Raw genomic sequence first — 24,559 nt, 5'->3', positions numbered from 1 at the left:
AGGATCACAGAGTCATAGCACAGCTTGTGATGGAAAGGACCTTAGAATTCATCCAACCCCCTTGCCATGGGCAGGGACACCTTCCCAGTTTACTCAGTGCTCCATCCATCCAGGGCTTGAGGATGTCCTCACGTCCTGCCTATCTATCCTTTCTGTCTGGGTTCCTGTGGCTGGACCACATCCTTGTCTTCAGGCACTGCAGGCCATAACCCACTGCAACAACTGCAGGGGCAGGAAATGTTTGTGGGACCAAGTATGCCTGGCAAGGACATGTGATGGCTGAAAGAAGGGAGGAAAGTTTAGTTCACACAAGCCCTGACATGGGGATCATGCAAGAGACAGTTCTTGAGGCAAGAACTTAATGGTACAGTGAGGAAGTCAAAACCAGTATCTTGATCAAGGTTTGGAGAACCAGATTAAAACTGAGTAGCTCTGACTGGGGTGAGATATCTGAGCAGGACATCTGAAAGCTCCATGGTGCAGCCACCCAATTCCCTTTCCTGAGCCTCTTCTTCCAAATGTCTACTTTGGGATTTGCAGAAGTACCGGACTTCATTAGTGAACATGACGGACCCAAATCACTCCACTCCTGAATTTCCTTCCCATAAAACTAGGATAATACTCCAGGAGTATTGCAAACACAAGTGAGCATTTTTGAAGCACACAGAGTCTGAGCAGTGACAAGGGGCACTGAAAAAGCTCGGAGGATGTTAGTCACTTCCTCTTCCAAGCACGCTTTGACTGCCTGAGCCGGGAAGTCTGCTCGAGCTGGCCTAAGGCAACAGAACAAATGATGAGAAAGCAAAGAGCTGCTCTCGAGTCATGTACTGCCCACCCTTTGCACTGAACAGGGCATGGGGAAGATGAGAAATGGTTGGCTAAAGAAAAGGCTCTATTATAAAGCATATAGAGAAATGGGAAAAATTCAGCTTTTCCCCTGAAAACTTTCTTTTTTGCCACATTATAGTTTCTGGGCTTAATGTTCCTTTTTTTGTGTACATACGGGCTTAATCGAAATCAAAGCCTTCAAAATGAAATTCTTAAATATCTTTAATTATAGTTGGGGCTACCAAAGTTGACTGTTATTAGGAAGAGCTCAGCTGGAGTCAAAAACACACGAAAATTTCTGAAAAATAGGTATGAGTTGGAGCTCAGTTTGCTCCCTTAGGTTATGGCAGAGAATTACTCTGTTCAGAGTGCCTGTATATGGACTAAATTGCATTTACCTATTACTTAAACTATCAAAGAGGATCTTTAAAAGGACTTAAATGATTCATAAACCACTACTAGCACTTTGTCAAGAGTGAATTGCATTTTCTATTTTCTTTCCAAGGATTTAAATGGGCTTTGGATTAGGCCCTGAAGGCATATGTACCCAAAAGAAAATTATGTATATTAGTTTATATTGTGTTTCAAGGATTTATTTCTCTGAACTACAGTGCTACGTGTTATTTCAGACTAATATTCTTATTGTCTTCTTGTTCACAGCACCTAAAATGTTCTCTTCTGCTGTTTAATAAAAGCGTTCTACCCCACACAAACCACATGCAAATTAAATACTGTTATTAAGGCTATAAGGCTACATCCACCATTTGACCTCCCTGGTTTGTTTAAATTTATGACATAACATTAAATCCATACCCTTTGCATAATTTGCAGATCTTAACCTCAAGGTCTGCCTGTTTACTTTTCCAGGAATGAAACTGTATGTGCTGCAAAGAGGTCATCCTACATCTTTATCTTCATTATCAAACAATGGGGTATTCATGGCAGGTTGAGCAAGACAGTGAGGAAACCGACGTGTGCTAAAGGGATGGTGGAAGGAAGTTCAGCTGGGGCTATGGCTGAGCTACCAAAACAGCTGGTTGGTGCTCAAATGCAGATGTAGTTTTCCCACCACTAAAACATCTCACATGCCAAACAATATAAATTTCTCCGCTCGCATATGGGCTATGGTTAAACCAGTACAGCTCTGGATATGTATACTCCAAATGGCCCCAATCCTAACAGGGAGAATTAGAACTATTCTTTCAGAAAAAAAAAAAAAAAATTGCTATAACTTTGTCCAGTACAATAAACTGCTTTCAAGCAACTCTTACTTTGGTTATCACACAAATGTAAAATAAAGGGGATGTTAATCTCAAAGTAACATTTGTTCAAGTCACCTAAGGCTAATCATGTCACATAGTTCACTGACCTCCTGCTCTTTCTTTAACATCTCCATGGCTTCCCGAAACTTTCTTTCCTTCTCCTCTGTTTCAGCAATAGTGGCTTGGTTCTGCTCCTCATATGCCATGGCCACAACAGCCAGAATCAGGTTGATCAGATAAAATGAACCCAGAAAGATGACCAGCATAAAAAAAAGCATGTAGATCTTCCCAGCAGATCTGAGAGTCTGTAAGTGAAAAAGTAAAATTAACACAGCTTTACAATGTTTCTTAAAAGAAAAAAAAATTAAAGAAGGGTTTTTTTAAAACTTAGATTTATAATATAATTGAATCCAGCCTTTGTTAATAGTTCAAACAGAAAGCCTTTGATGAGAAATGACAACCATATACAAGGAAATAATCTTCTCACCAATAAGTTTTTACACCTTAATCAAAAATTGTGCGCCTTGCAGTGAATTAATTTCTAAAAGAAGAATGCTTTCAATGCTTTCCTCCTTTACCAAATATCTCTGCTACTTTTCTTTTGGAATAGATATTACAGCAGTTGCAGTGAAAAATTCCCCCACAGCTCAGCCTGGTTTTGTCCAGTGCGTAGAAACCATCCAAGTGGGATTCATGCTGGATCCCCTCAGATGTCTACAATCCAGGTCCTTTTTCAGGGAGAAAAAACACATGTTTAGGGTGCAATTCATCCAAATACCATTGAGACATCAGTGTCAGGATGAGAAGAATCAAGCCTTGGGCTCTGCTGAATGTACCCCCTGTTTCTTCACCAGATTTATCGGCAAAACTGGAATTTTGGGGGACAGCTTATGTGTAACAGATATGTAACAGATATGTCCCATGCTCAGTGAGTTGATACTACTGACAGAAAACACTGTGTGATAGTATAAGGTCAAATAATAAAAAGGTACTGATGTTCATCCTTATTTGCTGTGATAGTTTCTGTCTTCCAGAGTTGTACACGTAGCTCTGTGTCAAGTAAGTGAATACAGTTGTTTAAAGAATCTTCAGTTTCATTGTTTTACATTTTCCTGAAGTGAAATTGTGTAACTGGCTGTATGTGAAGCTGAAATCCCCCAAATCTTCAGCGATGTCTACCTCAGTACCTTCAGAGTAGTTCTGTCAACATTATCCCTTGATTTCCTTATGATCACGTTCCAGTTTTGGCAGGTTTGAGATGCAGCAGCAAATCATCAGTGTCCTCATGGACAGAGAATGTAATTCAGTACCAAACTGGCAGATGTAGTTCTTTGGGGTTTGCACACATTTCAGGAAATGCATGCTGAAGTGAGCATTTACTCCGAGACCACCGTGCATGTGACTGTGAGCTGAGTCTGGATCTGTTTATGCCTCTGTCAGGTGTCCACAATGAAGAGCTTGCAGCAGGGGGAACTGAAATGTGTCATGTAGTCTTGCCATTTTCTGAATTTGTGCTCATCACCATGCCTGGCAAAATCAGATATGCCAAGTATACAGATGCTTCCCTAGCCCTTTCTTGAGCTGGACTAGAAAGATTTGTTTGTGTTACACCATCCAACAAAAAATCACCAAGTGGTGATGTGGTGATCTTCCTCAAGCAGTGAACTTCATTTAGACTCAGGTGAATTAGTGTCCTTCTCTCAGCACCACTTTTTCTCAATTTGCCCAAACACCCAGCCTAATGTCTTCGAATATCATCACTTTTAATAAATTAATTGTAAGAACTGATTGTCCTCCTCCAGAAGATCTGATCATCCTTCTCTAGAACACACACAGAGCACAGTTTACCTAATAACCAGCAATTCCTTCTTTAATTATTATATATGCCACTGTAACAAGATGATGTGTTTATTTATACTTTTTAACAGTAATAAAATAACCTGATACCTGTTGGTAAAGACGTTCCCAGTAATCTTGAGTCATAAGACGGAACAAGGAGAGAAAGGCCCAGCCAAAAGTATCAAAGCTTGTGTAACCATGGTCAGGATTTTCCCCAGCCTTCAGACATATATATCCCTCAGGGCACGTGCTGCAAAACATCAAATACAATCTATGAGATGCATTTTATCTGGCTCCAACACGGAGAAACTGATTTCCAGGGAAACACATTGAATGCTCTTGGTTAAGAGCATCAATGGTAAATTCCTTCACTGTGTAAAACCACAGGAAATAGGTGATGCTACTTCATGATACCAAAGGTCTTTGCAATCTTATTTTTACTTTGAAAGATTAAACAGAGAAATAATAACCATAGCACAGGGTGCAATGGCAAATAATACCACCTAGCACTTCATATATTTGGAATAGACTGGAATTAGGTGCCTAAACAGGACTTTAGTACTTAAATATAGTTTCTCTTAGCACTTCTTCCTAATAAAGAATCAAAAACCTGGTGTCTCCTGTTACAATTGCAGGTAACACTGTGATGAGGAACCTGCTCTTTTGGTTACACAGCCTGATACTGGCTGGACACCACCAGCCTGTGCTATCAGAGCACCTTCCTGATTGCTTCCTTTGCCTGACCTCACTCACCCCCCACAAGGATTAAATCTTTAATCTAAGAAACCCAGGCCTTTGTTCCACTCACTGCCACAGTCTGGGGTCATGACATTTTTTCTATTTCTGCCAGGAAAAAGCTTTCCTTGTGTGTCTTGTAGATTACTGCATTAAATGGCATGCAGATAGTATGAATTTCGCTGGCTCTCATTAACCTTTGAGGCTCTTTACAAGTAATTTTCTAGCCCCATATGCCAGAAGAGATAAAAAACACTCTCAGTGGTACTGTGTAAGCACTGAACTGCATCATCAAGTGAAACACAAGGCAGAAGAGATCCTGGGTCAAGGTGCCATCCTCTCTCTCAGAACAGATTAGTCAAAAACCCCCTCGGCTCCTGCACATCAGAAGCCACTCTCCAAAAATAAGGTATGACCCATTAGAAATTGAAGACATAAAAATATGCAAAGGCTTCCTTCTTTATGTATCCTAGGAAGAGACTATGAGATCAAGCGCCCTGGAGCCCTATGGTATTTGGGAATTCTTTGGGTGAAAACTAACATCTGGAGAAGCAGATCTCAGCAGAATGTGCAGCTACGCCAGCTCTCCCTGTTCTCCTTAGCCTTCAGACAGAGATGAATCTGGTACAATTCCCTGCAAATTCCAGCTGCCACAACTAGGGATGGCTGGAATATGAGGGATTTTGGACATCACCAGACATGTAAAGTGTATAGCTCTTAGCTTCATTTTCTCCTAGAAAAAAACCCTAGAATTTCTCAATCACTGCTATTTTATACCAAAGCAGAATATTTCCACAATTTAAAACACAAAGAAGAAATATAAATAATGCAAACTAATTTTTAAAACACCAGAAAAAAGAAGTTGACCCCTGAGAAACCAGAGTATGCCTCAGTATAAAAATCGGTATTCTTTTACTTTAAAAAATATAATTTTTATACAGATATAAAACAAACTTTTAAAGCACAGGATAGCAACCTGTATGGTATATTGAAATGAGAATATGTTGCTATACAAATCTGTGGTGTCTGCCACCACCCTTAGACATTCAACAGCACTTTTAGAATCTTAATTTTATATCAGTAGTGAATCACAAATTTTAAAGTAAGTCTGCTTTGAATGCTGATAAAAGGAGTGCTGAAGCATTGCAAAATGTGTGCAGATCCTTGTTTACAGTAGTTTTCAGAAAAAGCAATGAAAAATGAACAGCTGATGTTTAGTGAATTAAATGTAACACACAAGTGAGGGTATAAGAAGTGATTCTCTCACCTTAGGTAGAACCAAGATAGCTTATACCAGCTGAGAATTTAGATAACAATTATATCTCACAAAGAAAGAAAAAGAGCCACTTCTAATTTTTTCCCTGCCAGTCTAGAAAAGCCTCCTTCTAGATCTTTCCTACTTCTACTACCTATTTTTTCCTAACAAGAGCCACATTTGAATAAAAAATACAGTAACATTACTGAGTTAGAAGATAATAATGTGCAGAAATCTCCTATTTTTTCCCCCTAAAATATGTAGATGCACATTGAATCTCAAGGAATTGTATACCCATGTCCTTTTTTGAGGCAGCCTTTTTCATTAAATCTCCTCTCTCCCAAAGGCAGCATCTGCTGTCACTCTGCTGTAGAGACATGAGATTTCTGCCTGTGATCTGCTGCTGCAAAGAACCTTCAGCACCCGTGACGTGCTACTCAACTGTTCAGGAGCTCTGAGAAATGGATTCTGCAGGCTCCTGAGAAGGAAATTCCCCTTGCTGGCTCTAAGACATCATGTCTACACAGGACATGAACATTTCTGTAAGGCTGATTATTTCTGCCATGAGAAAATGCCTGCTCTCACGCACTGGGCTTGGTTGGAAACTTTGTGATCATGTCCAGAGGCGCAGAGTCCTTTCCTTAATCTCCCACAAAAGAGAAATCCTGAGTGGCTCCATTGATCTGGTCTCATTGTTCGTATTTTAACATTATTACTAATGACTAAAACAACCCAATGCAGCTGAGAGAAACTTGCTGGTGGTTACTTTAATAGTGGACTTAAGCCTGGGCAGGGCAGTCATTTGTGAAACTGGGCTTCATCTACAGCAAGTTTCCTAAAATCTTAGGCATAATGGAAATTTTTCTATTAATATCAATTAATGAGAAGGGTGAGATTTTCCTCTGAATCTCAATTAGTAGAGATAATTTCCTCTTCATCTCTTCACCCTAGAACAAGAGCCTGAAAGAAAGGGGAGCATTAAGAACGCTGGGTTGTATTTTCATAGGAATCTCTGGGCACAGACTAGAAGATACAAAGTCACGCAGGTTCACTGCCAGTGTTGCTTTCTAGGGAAACTTCTGATGAAGAAGAATATTCAAGCAAGTGCTCAAAGCACTGCACTTTACTTGGAAAGCTGTAGGACATGGAGATGCAACCCCTCTGACTGTGAAAGGGAGCAGTGGTACCTCAGAGGAATATTTTCTGTTTATAATACAATCAGCATTATAAATACACATATAATACAATTTTTCATGTTTCATTCTGTCCTTATGGGTCCTTTTCCACTGTCTGGCTCTGCAGTGAGTGGTTTAACCCCAGCTGGTAGCTAAAGCCCACAGAGCTGCCCCCTCACCCCTGGCCCAGTGGGATGGGGGAGAGAATTGGAAGAGTAACAGTGAGAAATCTCGTGTGCTGAGATAAAGACAGTTCAATAGGACAGAAAAGGAAGAAAAGAATAATAATTTAAATAATAATAATATTAATAATTACAATAATTAAATAATTAAACTATACAAGTGATGCTCAGTGCAATTGCTCACCCCTTGCTGACCAATGCCCAGCCAGGTCCCAAGCAGTGGCCCCAGCTAGCTCTTCCCCCAGTTTACGTACTGAGCATGACTTCATATGGTCTGAAATATCCCTCTGGCCAGTTGGGGTCAGCTGTCCTGGCTGTGTCCCCTCCCAGCTCCTTGTGTCCCCCCAAGCCTCCTTACTGGCAAAGCATGAGAAGCTGAGAAGTCTTTCACTTAGTAGAAGCATTTCTTAGCAACATCAGCGTGTTACCAACATCAATCTGATCCTAAATCCAAAACACAGCATTGTAGCAGCCACAACGAAGAAAATTAACTCCATCCCAGCTGAAACCAGGATAACATACTTCTCTAATACTGTTTTCAGCTTTAAGAGCACTCAAACAAGGTGCTGCAGCATGAAAAGCATGAACTCCAGCCCAAAAATGCTGTTAATGTTAGCTTACATCCTTCTTACAGCAACCAGACACATAAGACAGAATTTCCTACTTGTCAGCTCCTTATTCCTGCTCACCCTCCTTTGTGGCCAACAGAGAGATAACCCACAGGGTATGGGAATGTGTTAAAAATACAGAGAGAAAAAAAAATGCTGCTTCCCAGAAAAACACTACAGAAATTTAGGTGTAAGGCTCTTACATGAGAATATTATTCTGCAACTGACACCATTTCCTCTGAGGATTTTTTTAAGGAGCCTCAAGATTTTACTGAACCTTCCTCCATGTATGACATTAAGCTTACCCCTTTGGATTTTTTAGCAAACTCTTCAGCCTCTTTTACTTCAGGGAAGCATTTGAGAGGATTGTACTCTCCTCTGATGCACAGAGATGGGCAACAACAGCAAGCTACATAAATATGCCATCCTCCACAGGAGTGTCACAGGATGCTGTTCAATTGATCACAATAAAATTAGTGTCATTGATTTGGAAAAGTTAAAAGCAGCAGCCTACCTACCTATCCATCAGGCTGCAATCAGCACTGTAAGCTGGCATTGGTACAGGAAATTAAAGGACATAAGAAACAGCTTTGGTTTAAATAACACAGGCTGGGAATGCCAGAGAGTTGTAGCTGAGGGGCATAATTACACAATGCTCTGTCTCAAGAGTTTAATCCAGGCAAGCCAAGCAACCTGGTGATCCAGGCTACACTGGCCAATAGGCTTGGGCAATAAAAGATTTGTAAAGCAACCATGCACCGGATTGTAACAACCAGATCCTGAAAATACAGGGAGGGTTGTCCATGTGCTACCAGGAGTCAGCATCAATGACATCTGCGGGGTGAAGGCTGCACTTCCCTTGAGTTTAGGTTCCAGAGGGACACTCTGGCTTGCTCACTACAGAAGCAAGGCAGCACATACCACAGACACAGCAAAAATTTAAAAAGCCAACCCCTGTTTTGGTAAGGGTCCCTTTTCCTGCTCAGGTCACACCTTAAGCCTAAGAATGCAGAAATCAAGATGAAAAGTTTACAGCTGATGTCTTTGACACATGGCTGATTCCTGGGGAATGGAAATTACACTGGTGGCTGGAAATGGAACCTCCAAGGTAGGGTTTCAAACCTTGCAGACTTTGAGGGACAGACAATGCCCATGGCCTCCATGGCTGGTTGATGAGCACAGTAGAGTCTTCCTCAACCTGCCTCACCCTGCTAAAGTCCACAGAACACAAAAGAGAGGCTTAAATTTCCTTTAGACCACAGACCTGAGTATTTTTCCCTGCACTTTCCATATTTTCTTGTTTCCCTTGACTTTGAGGGAGGAGACCAGCAGCCAAATCAGGAGTGCATACTGGGGGGAACAAAGATCCTTAGACTGACATTTGCTCTTACCTGAAAAAATTAAACTATCCATTCTAAAACAGGAAAATATTTTTAAAAATGAATGTTGTAAGGGTAACTGGGCATGGAGGAGAAAGGGGCCAAAAGCCAACAGCACTTCATCCAAAGCCACTGATACCAGTGGGTGCTTGATGTGCCTGAAAATCACAGGTTTCTCTCCTTCCCCTGCTCTTTCTGCAATATTAAAGACTAAACATGGTTAGAGGGTCTAACTATTCCCCACTAATTACAATCTAAAAGCCAAGATCTGACTTGCAGTGGCATGCTTTGTCTTGGATAGGTCTGACCAGGAGCCCCCAGCAGCTCTCACTCCAAGCATCCAAACGGACAGAGAGAATTTGAAGGACGTTTTTAAAAGCAAGGGAAAGGGTGCCAATTGTCTGAAATGACGGAAGTGCAAGCAAATTGAACCATATGCTGCAGGGAAAAGGAAAAAATAAAGTGATGATGACAAAGAAGAGAAGAAATGCTCAGAATAAAGAGCAACATCAAGCAAGAGTTGAAACTGGAGGAGAAAAGAGGAGGTGCCCATGAGCAGGCTTGCTCACAGGCTCAGAGCACCCACTGACCTGTGCATGCTGCTGACTTGTATCCAGGAAAAGTTTCAGCCTCCCCCACTGGCTGCTTGCTCAGGCAGATGGAAAAGCTGCGGATTCAGCCTGAGACATCAGAGCCCTCCGCGCACGCACGCCAGCAGAGAGGGGAACAACTGCCTGCCCTGCAGTGTGCCTTCTTCAGAGCCCATGCTGCAGCCAGGCAAGCAAGCTCTCATTTCTTTTGACTCAGTCCAGTGGCCAGACACCGGATCTTCTGTCTAACCCACCAAACAAAATGTAGGGCAATAATTTATCATCATAAAGATAATAGTAGATTACTGCCTAATGAAGGCTGTAGCCTCTAGTAAGTCTGCTTCTCTCATGTGGCTGATGAGCTTATTACAGCTTTGACTAAGAGGTAATATTACCCCTCCTTAAGAATTGAGTGGATTTGGATTTAATCCCTACTGCTGCTGTTTGACCAGAGACATGATCTTCCAAATACACCACTGATCCCTAGGAATGGGGACTGTTATTACTGTTCCTAAACCTTCAAAATACCTCAAGTCATGCCCATGGCCCCTGTAGCACCTTTGAGATGTCATAGTTGCTTTCTGTTTGTTTAGCATGCGCAAGCAAGAGGCTTTCTCTCCATGAGCAAACCACCCTCACTCTCCTGTCACTGTAGCCAGCTCAGAGTAAACAGAAAAGCTGATGTGATTTACATCAGAATCTAGGTAAATTCATTTAAGTTGTGCTGCATAGCCTGAAGGTTTGAAACAAATTCACTAATATTGCTTGATAATCTGGGGTGTAATTACGTTTTTAACTCTAGTCGTTTAAACAACACAATTCTTTCCAAAATACCCTTGCTCTGGTGACATTTGAAGAGGACACATTTGGAAACTGCGTCCCCCTCCTCACTCAAGCAACCTTTACAGCCTCTCCCACTTGTCAGCCCAGCTGTACCACATCAGGCTGCATTTGGTGAGGGTAATGCACATACCAATCCCACTGGGCACATGCCAAAGCTTCCAGTATCCCATTCCCTAGGATGGACCCATTCCTGCAGCAAGTTGAACACTGGCAGACCATGACCTGCCTGACAAAGCTAGGTAGTCCTGACATCACTTGCAGGGCTTTCTCCTGACTTTACCCATTGCTGTTGCTCGCCAGGAGCGTCTATGTGCAACACCTCCACCCCACTCATCCATGGACTGCACCTCTGAAATGCCAAACCTCCAAGCCAAGAGAGCTCTTCTCATCCTAATTTTCCATTATCCAGCACAATATGGCCTGAATCTAGGACTTTCTTATAGAAAACAATTGATAACAACAACAGCAATAATAATAACACCACAGATTTACGTTCAGGCAACTCAGGGCTTCAATGGTCCTCACCGCCAGCAGCAGGACAACAGAATCAACTTGGTGCACTTTTCCCTGGTGCAGGTGCAGCTCCCCAGTTTCTAGTGCAGTTGGGGTTGTGTTGCTGGAGGTTGTTTGACACGTTCTGGCAGACATACATTCTTCCAGGCTCTCCCCTGCCAAGGTCTGGGGGAGAGCTGCGGTAGCACTGGTGGAAGCACCCGATAGCAGCTCTCCCGCTCAGCACGGAGCATGTTTCTTCTCTACCCTTGAGGGGTGTGATAAGCCTTTACAAGGGGCTTTAAATCACCTCGTGGAGGTTGCATAAAGGCAAAGGAATGTTACTACAGCTCAGAGAGATCAAAGTGCTGCCTCGCTGTATGTGTAACGAGCGAGCTGACAGGATGGGGATGTGGAGAAACTGCCACAAAAACACTGCTTTTGGTGCTCATGGAGACTATGAAAACAGGCATCTGATGCAATTTTATGTGTGGGTATTAATTACCTTAGTAAAACACCACAACAGAAAAGCAAACAAAGGGTTTTGGTTTTTTTTCCTGATAATACCTTAGAAAGAGTTAGGACTAACACAAAAACTTTGAGGAGCGCTACAACACATGGTCATTCCTTCATCCCTTATACGCAATGAGCTCAGTGACAGAATTTACCAAACCATAGAGAACCTTGCCCCACAGTGTACATTATTTTAATGTATCCTGTTAAGAAAAATCAAGGTCATAGTGAGAATAAAGGTAGCTAAAGTTTCTATAGCAACAGTTACTAGGATGCAGTTGCCAAAGGTGCTTTCTTGTTGTTCCTGAAGTAGATTTACCGACTGCTTTTCCTTCCTGTTCACTAGTCTTTTTTGGTAGTATCAGTACAGACATGATGCAAATCTGCTTTCATTGTCAGTATGATCTTGTAGACTAGTCCTGCCCATGAGCTAAATACACAGGACATTTCATGTGCAAGGGAAAAAAAAAAATTAAGCAGTCTGACTTTGAGATCCAAAGGGGACATAACTGACTTAAAACATGTACACTTTTCTGAAAAGCCAGCTCCTTGTTGTAATTGCAAGTGAAAAAGTGAAAAGAAAGAATTTAAGTTTCTCTTTCATGTCTGCTTGTTTACTTTGTACATTGACAGCATCTTGTCTCTTTCTCCTAATGGACAAATTTCCTTGCTATTTCTATTGCTCAACGAAACCTTCAGGCAGGAGGGGAAATAAAAACAGCAGCCTAAGCATAGCAGAAAAACATCCCTGTGAAATTACAGCAGGATGAAAGTGGAAATGCTTTAGAGCTGAAATGTATCTTCCTCTCTCACAGACAGATAATTCCACGCTGCTGCAGCCCAAAATCTTTACTCTGTGGGGAAGCAGGGGACTCTGCAGTGCTGGTCACCTCACCAAACTGGATGGTTAAATGTCACCAACAAGGGACAAGCTGGAACTGCACTGGAGGGCTGTTGTGGCCTGACAGGGATCTGCTCCACTCTGGGAATCTGTCCTGGTGGCAGCAACCGTGCACTGGTGGTGTGCTCTAGCAGGATGCCTCGCTGGATCTGAAGGTGTGACCAGGACTCTCAGGACTCCTGAGAGCAAGGGCCTTGGAGCTCCCTCACTTCTTGCCTGGTGTTGCCCTTGTCCCATCGCCTGGGGCCAGGCACCAAGTGCTGCTTTGCTCTTGCTGCAGGTTCTTTGTTCTTGCTGTAGGTCCCTGAGCACACCCCAAAGCACCACTTCCAGCTACCCTTCCCTTCCCAAGCCTTCCCCTTGTCACTATCACCACAAATACTCATCTGTGGATTCGTGGCAATTTTGCACTGCAGGGCCACTTTCACACAGTAGGGCAGACACATAGGATGTGCATATATATAAATAAAAATATATAAAGTGTACAGTGGTGTCTGCTGTCACCTGCTGCTCTGCACCCTTCACAAATCATGCTCCACTTGATGCTAGGGCTTGATTTCACTAAGGACAGAGCAGTTCCTTCCTTCTGCTCCTACCTTAAGGTCTCTCATATACTTGATCACTATGCTGGATCTTTACTGCCCCTTCCTTGAGGCTGAAACAAGGTGTTCAAAATTGGATAAGCTACATACTGGGGATTAAATTGAAAAGCTAATTTACAGAATTTGTAATCCCTTTCTAAAATCAGACTATTTGAGCTTTCTCCATTTATTTTAAACAAATCAAATAGAAGAAGCTGGAATTGTAAAGAGAAACAAATTGTGTATATCCCAGTGCAGCCACATCCAAAAGAACTACTAAATTTAACCTTGAAATGCATTTAAAAACATCAACAACTCTGCAAATACACTACTTTTTTGTTGTTTTTTTTTGTTAAGAGAGCCTTACTGTTAGCACTGCTCCCAGTCTGACCAATCTGTGACACACAGAGAATTTTTCCATCAGTGTAGTTTCCTGAATGTGCTCATTGTGAAACACCAAGCACGTGTCACTTTGAGCCAAAGAATATCTTTGATCACAATCATTTGATTTCCCCTCTTCTCCAAAAGTTACTTCTTATTTCCATTGTACTCTGTTCCCTGTAAGCACAAAACAAATTCCTGCAGTACATCAAGGGGGAAAATGCAGTCAGATAAACAAAATGAAAAGCAACAGGAAAGTGCTGTTTGATTAAATGAAGAAAAGTCAAATTTCAGGAATCAAGAAGAAGGCTTCTGAAGCATCACATGGGAAATCTCACAGACAGATTAGCCCTTGTGCACCTAAGAAATTTGCCATCTCCCTGACATTCCTATCATGTCTCTGCAGCATGGTTTTAACAAAGATTCTTGAGATTGCTTGAGCATATCTAAAAACGCAAATAAATGTTTTTTTCCTTATATCTGCCAGGTCAAGTACTAGAGACATGTTTGCTGCAGCTGAGTGACATACATCTATTCAAATCCCTTCTGAACTGGAATCAATATTAGCTAGATCCATTACCTCCTGCTTTATTGGCAGCTTGGGTGCTTGTTCAGAAAACAGTCCCTCCTAGTAATGTAATAAAGCCCCCACCTTGGAGATAATTAGATTGCCTGTGACATAGAATCCACTGATGATCATTTCCCTGCTGATTTTGGCTTGCTACTCCAGCTCAGGTTGCAGTCTCCATCACTGCACGCTCTTACATTAGACCACTCGAGTCTCATCACCTAACAATTGCCATAGCAGATTTATTATTACCTTTTTTTTAACTCTTCCATAATAACAGCAACCAGACAAACCTCAGAGTGTCATTAACATGCTTTTAAAAATGCACTGAAATGGCTTTTTCAATTGCCTCAAGATTTAATATCCTGGCCACAACACAGATATCCCTCAGTCTAATAACAAATCTTTCCAGGAGAGAACACACGACACTGCCCTTCCCTGAATTTCCTTTGGGTCCTCAGTGTATCCCAGAGGCTGATGAATTCAAGCTCCAAACTGGGAGCAAAAGCATGTTCCACAAATACTATGAACACTCAGACATGGCCCTGCCAGCTGTCTTTCCTTACCACACCTTCCTGCTGCCTTGATGGGTTCCCAATTTAAGTGTCCTCATTTGTCATGAAATTCATTACTAAAAAAAGAGGAAACCACAGCCTGATGCATTTACTTCCTCTTAACTCCCCTCCCCTGATCCTGTGGTGCAACCTGCCCCAGAAAGTCCCAAGCAAGCAGATTTTGGTTTACCATTGAACACTCTTGCTCTTGGCTTTGATCATTGAAGGGTGAGAGAAAACAAATCCACTTGTTAGATACGTCAGCCTGTAAATGATGCTTTCCCTGTCCCAACAGGTGGGAATATATGACTTTGCACATCCCCTGGGGCCTTAGGATCATCTTTCCAGTTATCTTCATGTCTTTAAACAACGGAACTGGATGACTGGCAGTTACTCTGTGCAATGTACAGCAGATGAGACAACACTTGCTAGTCCTGAGCTAAAAAAACCAGTGTAAGTAGGGATATTTATTACCCATTTTTAGGCATTTAAACTCAAACCTTACCCAGTGGTATTAAATACTTAACTAAAACAGCAAAAGGCTGAAGAAGAAAGAACTGAGGCATAAAGGGAAAGCCGGTTTCCCTTGATGTCACAAACACTGACAGTTTTGATGTTTATCAAAACAAGTACAAGAACACTCAGTTCGAGGGTGGCAATTTCTTCCTCTTATACTCAGGAGCTGCAAGTTTTCCCCTGGCTGGTTCAGGCTGTAACTCTCTCGTGGGCACAGTGCCTCCACCAGAGGTTTCCTCCTCTCATGGCCTTTTGCTGACACGCTGCAATTTATTAACTTTCCTGGGAAGGAAACAGGGTGGGTTTGCCTTGCTAGAAACTAACCCTTAAATCCATACAGGCTGCCAATATAGAAATACTCCAAGGACATTGGATTGGTATTTAACTTCCCACCAGTTGAACAATTCCAAAGCAGTAGTAATTGACTCTTTCAGCATTGCCCATGAGCAGCAGCATTCCACCACCATGGCTCAGGTCATCAGTGAGAACAAAGGATATTCCATGACACAAAAAGTATTGTTGCTGTGCACAACACTCGTTTTTCCCAATGTTATTGCCTATTGGTTTGCAGAGGCTGAGGTTCACCAGCACAATGCAGATTGCCAAATCCAGGGATTCCCGGGAAACATCCCCATAGCCTTGGAGCTCTGCCTGAGCCTGGATAAATGCAATGTATTACAATCAACAAAGGGCTTAATTAATGGATGCTGACATCGTACCTCCCGAGGAACAAACAAAGGGGAAAGCATGGCCCGCTGCCCAAGGATCTTGGAGTCTAACTCAGGCTGGCAATATGGATCAGACACACCAGGCCTGCAGAGGGAAGGCTGACACTGAGCTTTCCCTTTGTCTGATGTCAATACAGATACAGGCAGTGGCAGCAGAAAGCAAAACGTCTCCCCCCAGGACCTCAGGGCTTTTCTTGCTTTTTTGTCCACAAGCAAGTTCAGATTTTATCTTCCCTTCATCTTCCTGCTGCCTCCCTGCACACACATGCCTTTTTTCTCATTAAATTCTTCCTAAGTTAAACCCTATTTTTCTGCAGTCTTCAGCATTTGGTTCTACCAGCTCAGAACATCTCCCTCCAGAACTAGATCATCTCACCTCCTCCTCTCTCTTGGCTTAAGACACCCATCGCCCTGGTTCAGATGCTCTCATATATTTGGCTCAAAAGCTCCTCTATCCCACCACTCCAAGGTATTTTCCACCTTCTCCTACAGTTCCTAACAGCCTGCAATCTTTGCATGGCTTTTAATTTTCCTCTGACCACACAAGATCCCATCTCTTTCCATCCTATCTGAACTCTTTCACTTCCATCAAGATCATGAGAAGCTGTCAAATTAAATCACACGCTCTGACAGTGCACTTGGCCCTTGAGGATGGGATGCAGGAGGAACCACTGGCATCTATAGATGGCAGGGATATGAATAAAGTCCTTTGTGCAGAGGATGTTAGCACACCCCTGGATCTCTTCACTGTCTATGCAATGAGAAAATTAAATACACGTAGTCTACAAACAAATCAAGTGCAAATGTAGATCACAAATCTGAGTACCTTCCCAGCTCCAAAACATGCTATTTTTGGGACATTTGTTGATCTGTTTATCTTTCTTTGCCAAAAGCCAGGAATTCATCATCAGTTTAAGTCCCTCCAGGCTTTCTGTTTATAATCCTGCTTCATTTCCATTAAAATACTCTCCACTCAGCCAAAATGTTACTTAGTTTTCACTATTTTTTTACTGAGAAGTTCAAATGTATTGAAAAAGAACTGTAATAAGGCCCCTAAAGGTTTTAAACCTGAATAACTGACACACAGAAACTTCTCTTCCCTGCAGTTGAGAAGATTGTGTTAGTATGCACAATATTGTCATTATCCTCTCTCCTATTATGCCTAGACACAAGGAAGTTGAACTATCTACTTCATGCTGGTGAAAAGTGGACAGAACTAGAGGAAAATGTAGCAATAATAATAATAATAATAATAATAATATAACAAAACCAGACCAGAAGTGAAGATATTTATAAAGTACTTACCCAGCATCAGTGCTATTGCCACACAGTAACACATCTTCTGTACCATTCTTTATGAAATAGTTCACTGCAACAGAAATAGAGAAATGGCTTTTCAATAAACACATTCTGGGAATGATAACGTTCGAAAATATCATCCACCACCCAGCATATTCAATTGGGACAGCAACTGAGAGATGAATGGTGTGCTTTTGCTTTGTTTTGCTAACTTTAACTTCTATAAATTGGAAAAATAAATATATTTTTTTCAAATCTCTGTAAGCACTTGCTGTTTGTATTCTGAATCTGACCAGTTGAATAAGGTGGCAACGGGCTGTGTGCAAGGTTTTTAGGAAATGCTACTCAGCTGTGTCCCTCTCTGTTCAAACCAAGAACACTGCTACTAAATTCTGTAAGTGTAATGAAACCACACCATATGCTATCCTGTAACTTTTAGTCTCTACACTGAGGAGACACATATTAATTGAAGTCTGTGGTAGAAATTACTGAATCATAGGTTAAAAATGTAACCAGCTATAATTCAGAATGTAATAATATTAACAAAGCAGCCCACTCCCTCAGTCTGGTGGATTCTGCTCAGCGTAGAAAACACACAGTATAAAGCAAAAGAAACAAAAATGCACGCTGTTAAAGATCAAACAAACAAGGAAGTATTCACAAAGACAAATATTTATCACTGTAGTCATCTCTAATGGCAATGGAGAGAGAGATAGACACTTCTCAAGGGAGACTCGGGAGCAAGCTAAGTTTAAGTGCTGTGGCTCATTCCCGGGCTGATCATCAATAAGGCTTAAGGAAATAAGCATCTCCTGGCTAATGAGAGACTTTGCATACACACTTCTTCTTCTATCCCCATCCAACCAAGTCTAACATTCAGAGTAAATAACAGTACAGGAGGCCAATTTCTTCTCAAAAGGGTAAGAAAAATCTGTGTTCCAGAGGGAATGTGAAGAAAAGGAGATGTTCTAAGGAACATCTCCAACACCTGGATGGTGGCAGGGAAGAACAGATAAAAGCATTGCTCTAGAAACATAATAAATTCAAAACGTAGGTGTGCTGCTCGCTGAGGAAAGGTGAATATTCTGGTGTGGCTTGCTGCAGCAGAGAGGACGTGATCCCCTCTTGACTAAGACGTGATGGTGGCAGCCTTGCACAGTAAGGCTTTGTGAGCAGAGGGGACTCTGCAGATGCTGCTCACAAGAGGTTCTCCATTCCAGGCTAACCCTCTGTTGTGAAATGCTTTAAAAATCAAGAGTGACAGCTTATCCAGGCGGGCTATGCAGAGAATGCTCAATGGCTCAACCACCGAACAGATGTGCTGTGGCTTTCTCTGTAAGCTGTGAGCAGTGGAAAAGCCCTGCTCTGCTGCATGCCAAGAGAGAATTACTGCCCAGGAGCTTGTGGTTACAGGGGCACGTGATGGTGTTCACAAGTTATCAGAGCACAGATCCTGCTCAGATTGGATGCTTTTCCCCTTTGTCTGACACGTGGGCTTTCTAGGGAAACACCTTGTGTGACAGCAACACTCAGGAATTGACTGTGGTTAAGGGTTGGTGATCAATCACCACAGAACGGAGGAGAACGCCATGTCTGCATCACCTTTCACCCTCCAGTTCTTCTGGGAAAAGACTTGTGCTTTTCTCTGGACAGGTGGCATCTTATTTGGGATACACGGAGTTAGTGACACAAACACACCAGACCACTTTCTCTCCAAGCTAGATGGTCTTTCAGGTCCTTTCCAACACAAACCATTCTATGATTTTATGATTTGAGGTTTGATTGAAATTCTGGAGCACAGTATTGGTTGAAAACCAAAATGACATGTCCTGGTCAGCTAAATCAGAAGATAAGAACAGAGTCTGAGGACAGAATTAAGGAGGACAAGGATTCCCTGTGTGCAAACAAGAAATTTGAAATCTCAAGAACAGACAAAATTCTATTGCCTGCTGTTGACTTAAACATTTACATTTCTAAAACAAGCAGTAAGGCAGATGCCAAAGAGCCCCATGAAATGCAGGGTGGGGAACTGGTGTGTAGGTGCTGCTGGGAGGGACATCTTCACCACGGGGTGTGTGCAAGGAGGTGCCACAGCCACTGTGACAAACCTCAGGCTGAGGAAGACGCAAGCCCCTGATTCCCCTCTGAAAAATTAAAGGGGGATTAGAGCTTTATACCCAAGGAGACAAATTGCTGCATTATCAAAAATGTGCACAACAATCAATCTTTCCTTCAAAGCCTGTTGGTTTGGATTTCAATCAAGCCTGCTGGGCAATCAGAGGGCTGCAAGAAGCAAAGGTTTTTACTCTTGCTTTAAAGAACAAACCACCTTGGTACCATATTAACCCATGGCCTCAGCTTCCCATCAGTTAACTCTAACGTGGGCAAAGAACTAGAAACTCCTTTTTCATGTAGAGTAGGATTTTCTCTCTGAAAACTGCTCAAACTGAGCAACACCACCTGAAAACACAATGATTTTTCATTGCCTTGGAAGATTGCAATTAATTTTTGGGGTTTTTTTTTGTTTTCACTGAAAAATTTCAGCTTGTGATTGGGAGAAAAAGGAAAACAAATATGGAAAATAAAACTGAAACCCTCTATTTTAGGTGTTTGCTTCTGGTTTTTGATCTTTAATTTTTCAAGTAAAATTAAGCCAAAACCATGATATTTGTAGCACCTGTGTGTGTGTATATAAACTTTATGCAACGTGCCATTCTTTCCAAAGCAAATGCTGATTTTTTTTTTCTACCAGCTTTACTAAGTATATTTATATCAATATAAATATTGATGCCACTGTTATAAACAATACATTGCCTTTTAGGAATTTTTCTACAGGAATTTCCAGAGCAAGGCAACTATCTGGTCATATTAAAAGAATTAAAAATGGTCTGAATAACAAGGTCTCCAGAAGACCGTGCTCTGCCTCCTACGCTTGTCAAAGCAAAAAACACTGGCCATAATTTTAAAGTCACTATATGCAAGTGATCAAAAACACAAATTCCCCATGAAATTCTATTTCTATTTCCCAAATTCTATTCCTGCCATATCCTCCTTCCAAAGTCAGTTCCTCACCATTTTGTCTGTTTCATTCTACACTTTTTCTGATTTTTCAATATCTTTCAGATCTCTGTATTGCTCCTTCCCACAACAGGTGATTCTAACACAGAAAACATTCACAATATCTCTACTTGTCACATTAACAGAAAAAAATGCAAACTTCCTCAAAAAAAGCATTTTCCAATTAAAAATATGCTTCACCTTATGCTTTCCACACCTCTGTCACTCAACTGAGCAGAAAGCCAGTAGGGTACATAGACTGCAAGGTAGAAACCTTCCTCATTTCTGTATGAAGGAAAGCAAAACTTTCTCATTCAGAAAAGTAAAAAATGTTTGAGTCAGCTTAGAAAACACAGTTTCTGCCTCCAGTGTATGCTCCTCCTTTGAAGGCCCTACCGAAATGTTATTTTCACTCATCTTACAACAAATTAATTCCAATTTTAAAAAAAACCCAACAACAACCCATTATATTATCACACTTGCATAAAGAGCAACATTCAAATATCATTAGTCACTGCCCAGAGAAGAGTCCTCTGGCTGACTTTCTAACAAAAACTTCAGAGAGGTGTTTGTTATCTCGGACTATTTATTGCAGCCACACGGGTGCTGGCTGCTTGGAGACTTTCTCCCTGCGCTGGGGCTGGCACAGAGCACTGACAGCCACCCAACGTCCCGATTCCAAATTTAAAATGCAGTTCAGAAAGCTCCATCTCCTTACAGCTGTGATACATAGCACAGAAAGGGAATAGACACCACCCCCTCCTCGCCCTTTCGCCCACGGGCGCAAACACACTTTGCCTCGTGGTAATACACAATAATTAAAATGAATCCTTGCTGCACTTGCTGTGTGCACACTGTGTCACACACGGCGAAGCCTCTAATAAATGAAATTGAGTTTGGAGATGAAAAACATGCCTCACAAAAGCCATGGAACAGGCTGTATTAAGGGTGTTATTAGGGGAGAATGCTTGGGGAAAAAATGGCACTGCCAGTTAGTTCTCCTTGGCTAAAAGGGGTTGCAAATAATTATAATAATCAGTTACTCTCCTGTTGCTCAGCCCATGACAGGGCATCTGGCTCTCCTTTGCTCTCCCCTGGCATCTGCTGCTGCTGACCCTTCTAGTGAGTTTCAAAGGCTCTTGTGTGCTCTCCTCTCCCTGCTTCCCGTCCTCCCTCTGTCCCTGCGAAACCACTTCTGGCCCAGCTCTCTGCTGCCTCCATACCCTGCAACCATGTGGAAGAACATTTCCAAAATGTCAGTTCAAAAAGGAACAGGAGGAGTTATGGCCAAGAGGGTTGGGTGGGTAGAAGGAGCAGAGATCAAGGGGACAACTTTATGTACAGCATTGGCAACTGCATGACTTTGTGGTAAACACAGCCTGGAATTCCAGGCATGAGTCGTCCTGCAGGAGATATGGAGGGGCTGGGAGGAGGTTGTAGAAAATCATACAACGAGGTGGTGGGAGGAAAGTGGTCTCCTTCAGTTTGAGTCTCTCTGGTAGGCTCCTATTAGTGCTTCTCCCCACGCTCCAGACAAGTCAGAGAAGCAATTTCCCTGCCAGGCTCAGCAGTCGCCACAGCACAGAAAATATCTCCAATTTTGACAGTACAGATTTTCCCCTTTTGAGAAAAAGCCACTAAAAATATCAATCAAGCCCTCTTGAGCTAGATGGCTCCCGTGCACTAGAAGAGGCTCTGAAAGCCTCAGAGATCCACAGTACATGGTTTGTGCTGCTCACATGGTCTGAGGGAACAAAAAGCACATCAGGAGAGGAGGAAAAGCACATCAGGAGCTTTTGGAGACGTGCACTAGAGGAGAGTGGAGAATTTAGATGCTGTCAGATTGGCTTAGGGACCTTGCCAAGTCCAGGAGCATCCCCAGGAAGATGAGACAGGAGACAATGACTAGCAATAAACACACATCTGGCTTTTAAACATCTTCAGATATCCTCCTTCTATGCCTCTGTGCCTCACCAGTCACTCAGACCCACACACTTAGGGCTGTAGGGTGCATAGCATATAACTAAAAGCACATTTAGTACCACTTGTTTAGACATATGCTCCATATGAATAGGTAGCAAAGTGCTGAAGTGTGCTCTCTGGAAGTTTTCTAGATGTTTTGTGTTTTATGGAATTTTTTCATATGTTTCACACAAAAGAATTAAAATAAAAAGCTGCTACAAAGGTTGAATGCATTTGATTACAGACAGATGATGGAAAAACAGAAAAAAACTAACTTCTGCACTTACTGTGATAAAGAAAACAAATAAATTGGATCAAAAAAGGGCTGAGAGACAGAAAACATGGATTAAGCTGAAAAGACAGTGTGCAGGATATCTGTGGGCTAATAGAGGGCTGCACCTGCATTTCTTTGTTACATTTATACATACAATGGAAAGAGAGGGTGAACAGAGAGGTAACAACATCTCCTATACACAGTATTTTCCAGGTAAATAAAGTCTGAGGTGTGGACTGAATGAGGAGCACTAGAGAGACCTACTCCACTAAAACAAAAGAGTGGAGAAATGCAAAGAGGGATATTCAGTTGTCAGAAAGTGAAGTAAAGCAGAGAAGGAGAAAATCTCACCTATCCAAAACCTTGTCAGTCCTTAAATTCCCTGACTAAATTCAGATAAGAGAGACGGATTTTTTTTTTTTGGAGGGATTCTTAGTCAACACTTTTATGTAATATGAAGCCATGATCAGAGAAAAGTGTAATATTGATATACAGGACAGCCAGGATGGAGTAATATATAGGAAAGGACTGATAAGCAGTGGCTTGCTTCTATCAGTTCTGTTTAATAACTTTTCAAATGGACAAGGGGATCAAGTGCACCCTCAGTCACTTTGCAGATGACACCAAGCTGGGTGGGAGTGTTGGTCTCCTGGAGGGCAGGAAAGGCTTCTCACTCTCTACAATTCCCCTCTACAGGAGGGTGCAGCCAGGTCAGGGTCGGTCTCTTCTCCTAGGGAACAAGCGATAGGACTGGAAAAAATAACCTCAAGTTGCACCAGGAGAGGTTTAGTTTGGATATTAGGAACAGGCTACCCAGTGAGGTGGTGGGGTCACCATCCCTGGTGGGTTTTAGAAGATGTGTAGATGTGGCTCTTGGGGACAGAGTTTAGTGGTGGACTTGGCAGTGCTGGGGTAATGGTTGGACTCGATGGCTTTAAAAGTCTTTTCCAACCTAAATGACTCTATGATGCAGAAGAAATACCACTTTCAGTGCTTTCAGTAGGGTACCTGCCAGACTGGAAAGTATTGAGAAGGTAATGAGAATGACTGGGAAAATTTAAGAAGAGCAGCAATTGAAAAAATGTGCATCTTTTATCCTAGAAAAAAGGTGACTACCACAGTAAAAACCAGCATGTATTCCAGAAAAGGAGAACAGGGAGCTTTGTGTGCTCCTAGTGACAAGAACATGATAACAATGTTTTTTTGCTTTAAGAAAATGGAGGCGGAGAAAAGAAAAGAAGAATTTTCAAAACTGAAGATAAAGGAAATATTTTTCACTGTACTTCCCATTTGAACTGCTGAAGCTGCTGCTGCAGGCTGCCCCTGCGGACAAAACATTCAAAGAAAGATTTGTTGCCTGTGTAGATAAGGATAGCCTGAGTTCCAATAGTTAATGTTAATAGGAAATTAGAAAAATATCTATATTTTGAGCTCTATTAATTGTTTTCTGGAGCAAATGGGGATGTTCAGTGCCACAGAGAGATGCTGCTGTAGGTATGCCAAGGCCAGATTGAGCCTGGGAATTCCCATATTTTATCTCCACGCCACTTGGGGGAATTCAGCACTGATGAAAATTATCAGGAGAAAAGATATCTTTATTTATTCCTTAAAACCAGTGCAATAAGAGCAAGCAACAATGCAAGTTATTCTCTGCTCATGTTGCACCTGGGCTGAGTGCTGAAAGCAGAAGATGCCTCTTGCCTTTGCAATGCACTTTACTGCTGAACCTGGAGCATGGAGCAGTCCATGGACAGGGCTTAATGGACACACAGAAAGTCCTTTTAAAAGCACATCACTGTGCAAGCCAAGTGGTGTTTTAATTCTGTAGTTTAAGAACAATTTGGAGGTGCAGGAAAACTGAAAATGTTTAGTCTGAATTTTTCATGCCAGATCTTTCCCCAAGTAGATCTCTCCTTTCTTTAAGCAGTGATGAGAGCAAAAGAGGTATAACTGATGGACAAATCCTCCTGTTTTACAAAATATTTCAAATATTTACAATATAAGAACTTCATCTTTCATCACAAGGCCAAAAAAAAA

General features: G+C 41.9%; 1 protein-coding gene across 7 annotated transcripts in view; it reads right to left on the bottom strand.

Annotated features, from left to right (window-relative positions):
* LOC116439197 (sodium channel protein type 5 subunit alpha-like) overlaps positions 1-24,559 on the bottom strand; it is a 217,415-nt gene that overhangs the window by 119,444 nt on the left and 73,412 nt on the right. For all 7 annotated transcript variants that reach the window (XM_032098425.1, XM_032098416.1, XM_032098434.1 and 4 more), the window contains 3 exons: positions 17,236-17,299; positions 4,038-4,179; positions 2,198-2,395 (listed from right to left, as the gene is read on the bottom strand). In XM_032098425.1, the coding sequence (XP_031954316.1) occupies positions 2,198-2,395; positions 4,038-4,179; positions 17,236-17,299 (404 nt within the window). The remainder of the gene's footprint in view (positions 1-2,197; positions 2,396-4,037; positions 4,180-17,235; positions 17,300-24,559) is intronic.

This window comes from Corvus moneduloides, chromosome 1, assembly GCF_009650955.1.
Source record: "Corvus moneduloides isolate bCorMon1 chromosome 1, bCorMon1.pri, whole genome shotgun sequence".
NCBI classification, from domain to species: Eukaryota; Metazoa; Chordata; class Aves; order Passeriformes; family Corvidae; genus Corvus; species Corvus moneduloides.
Note: the sequence above shows the minus strand (reverse complement) of the source record. Positions and strands in the feature narration are given on the sequence as shown.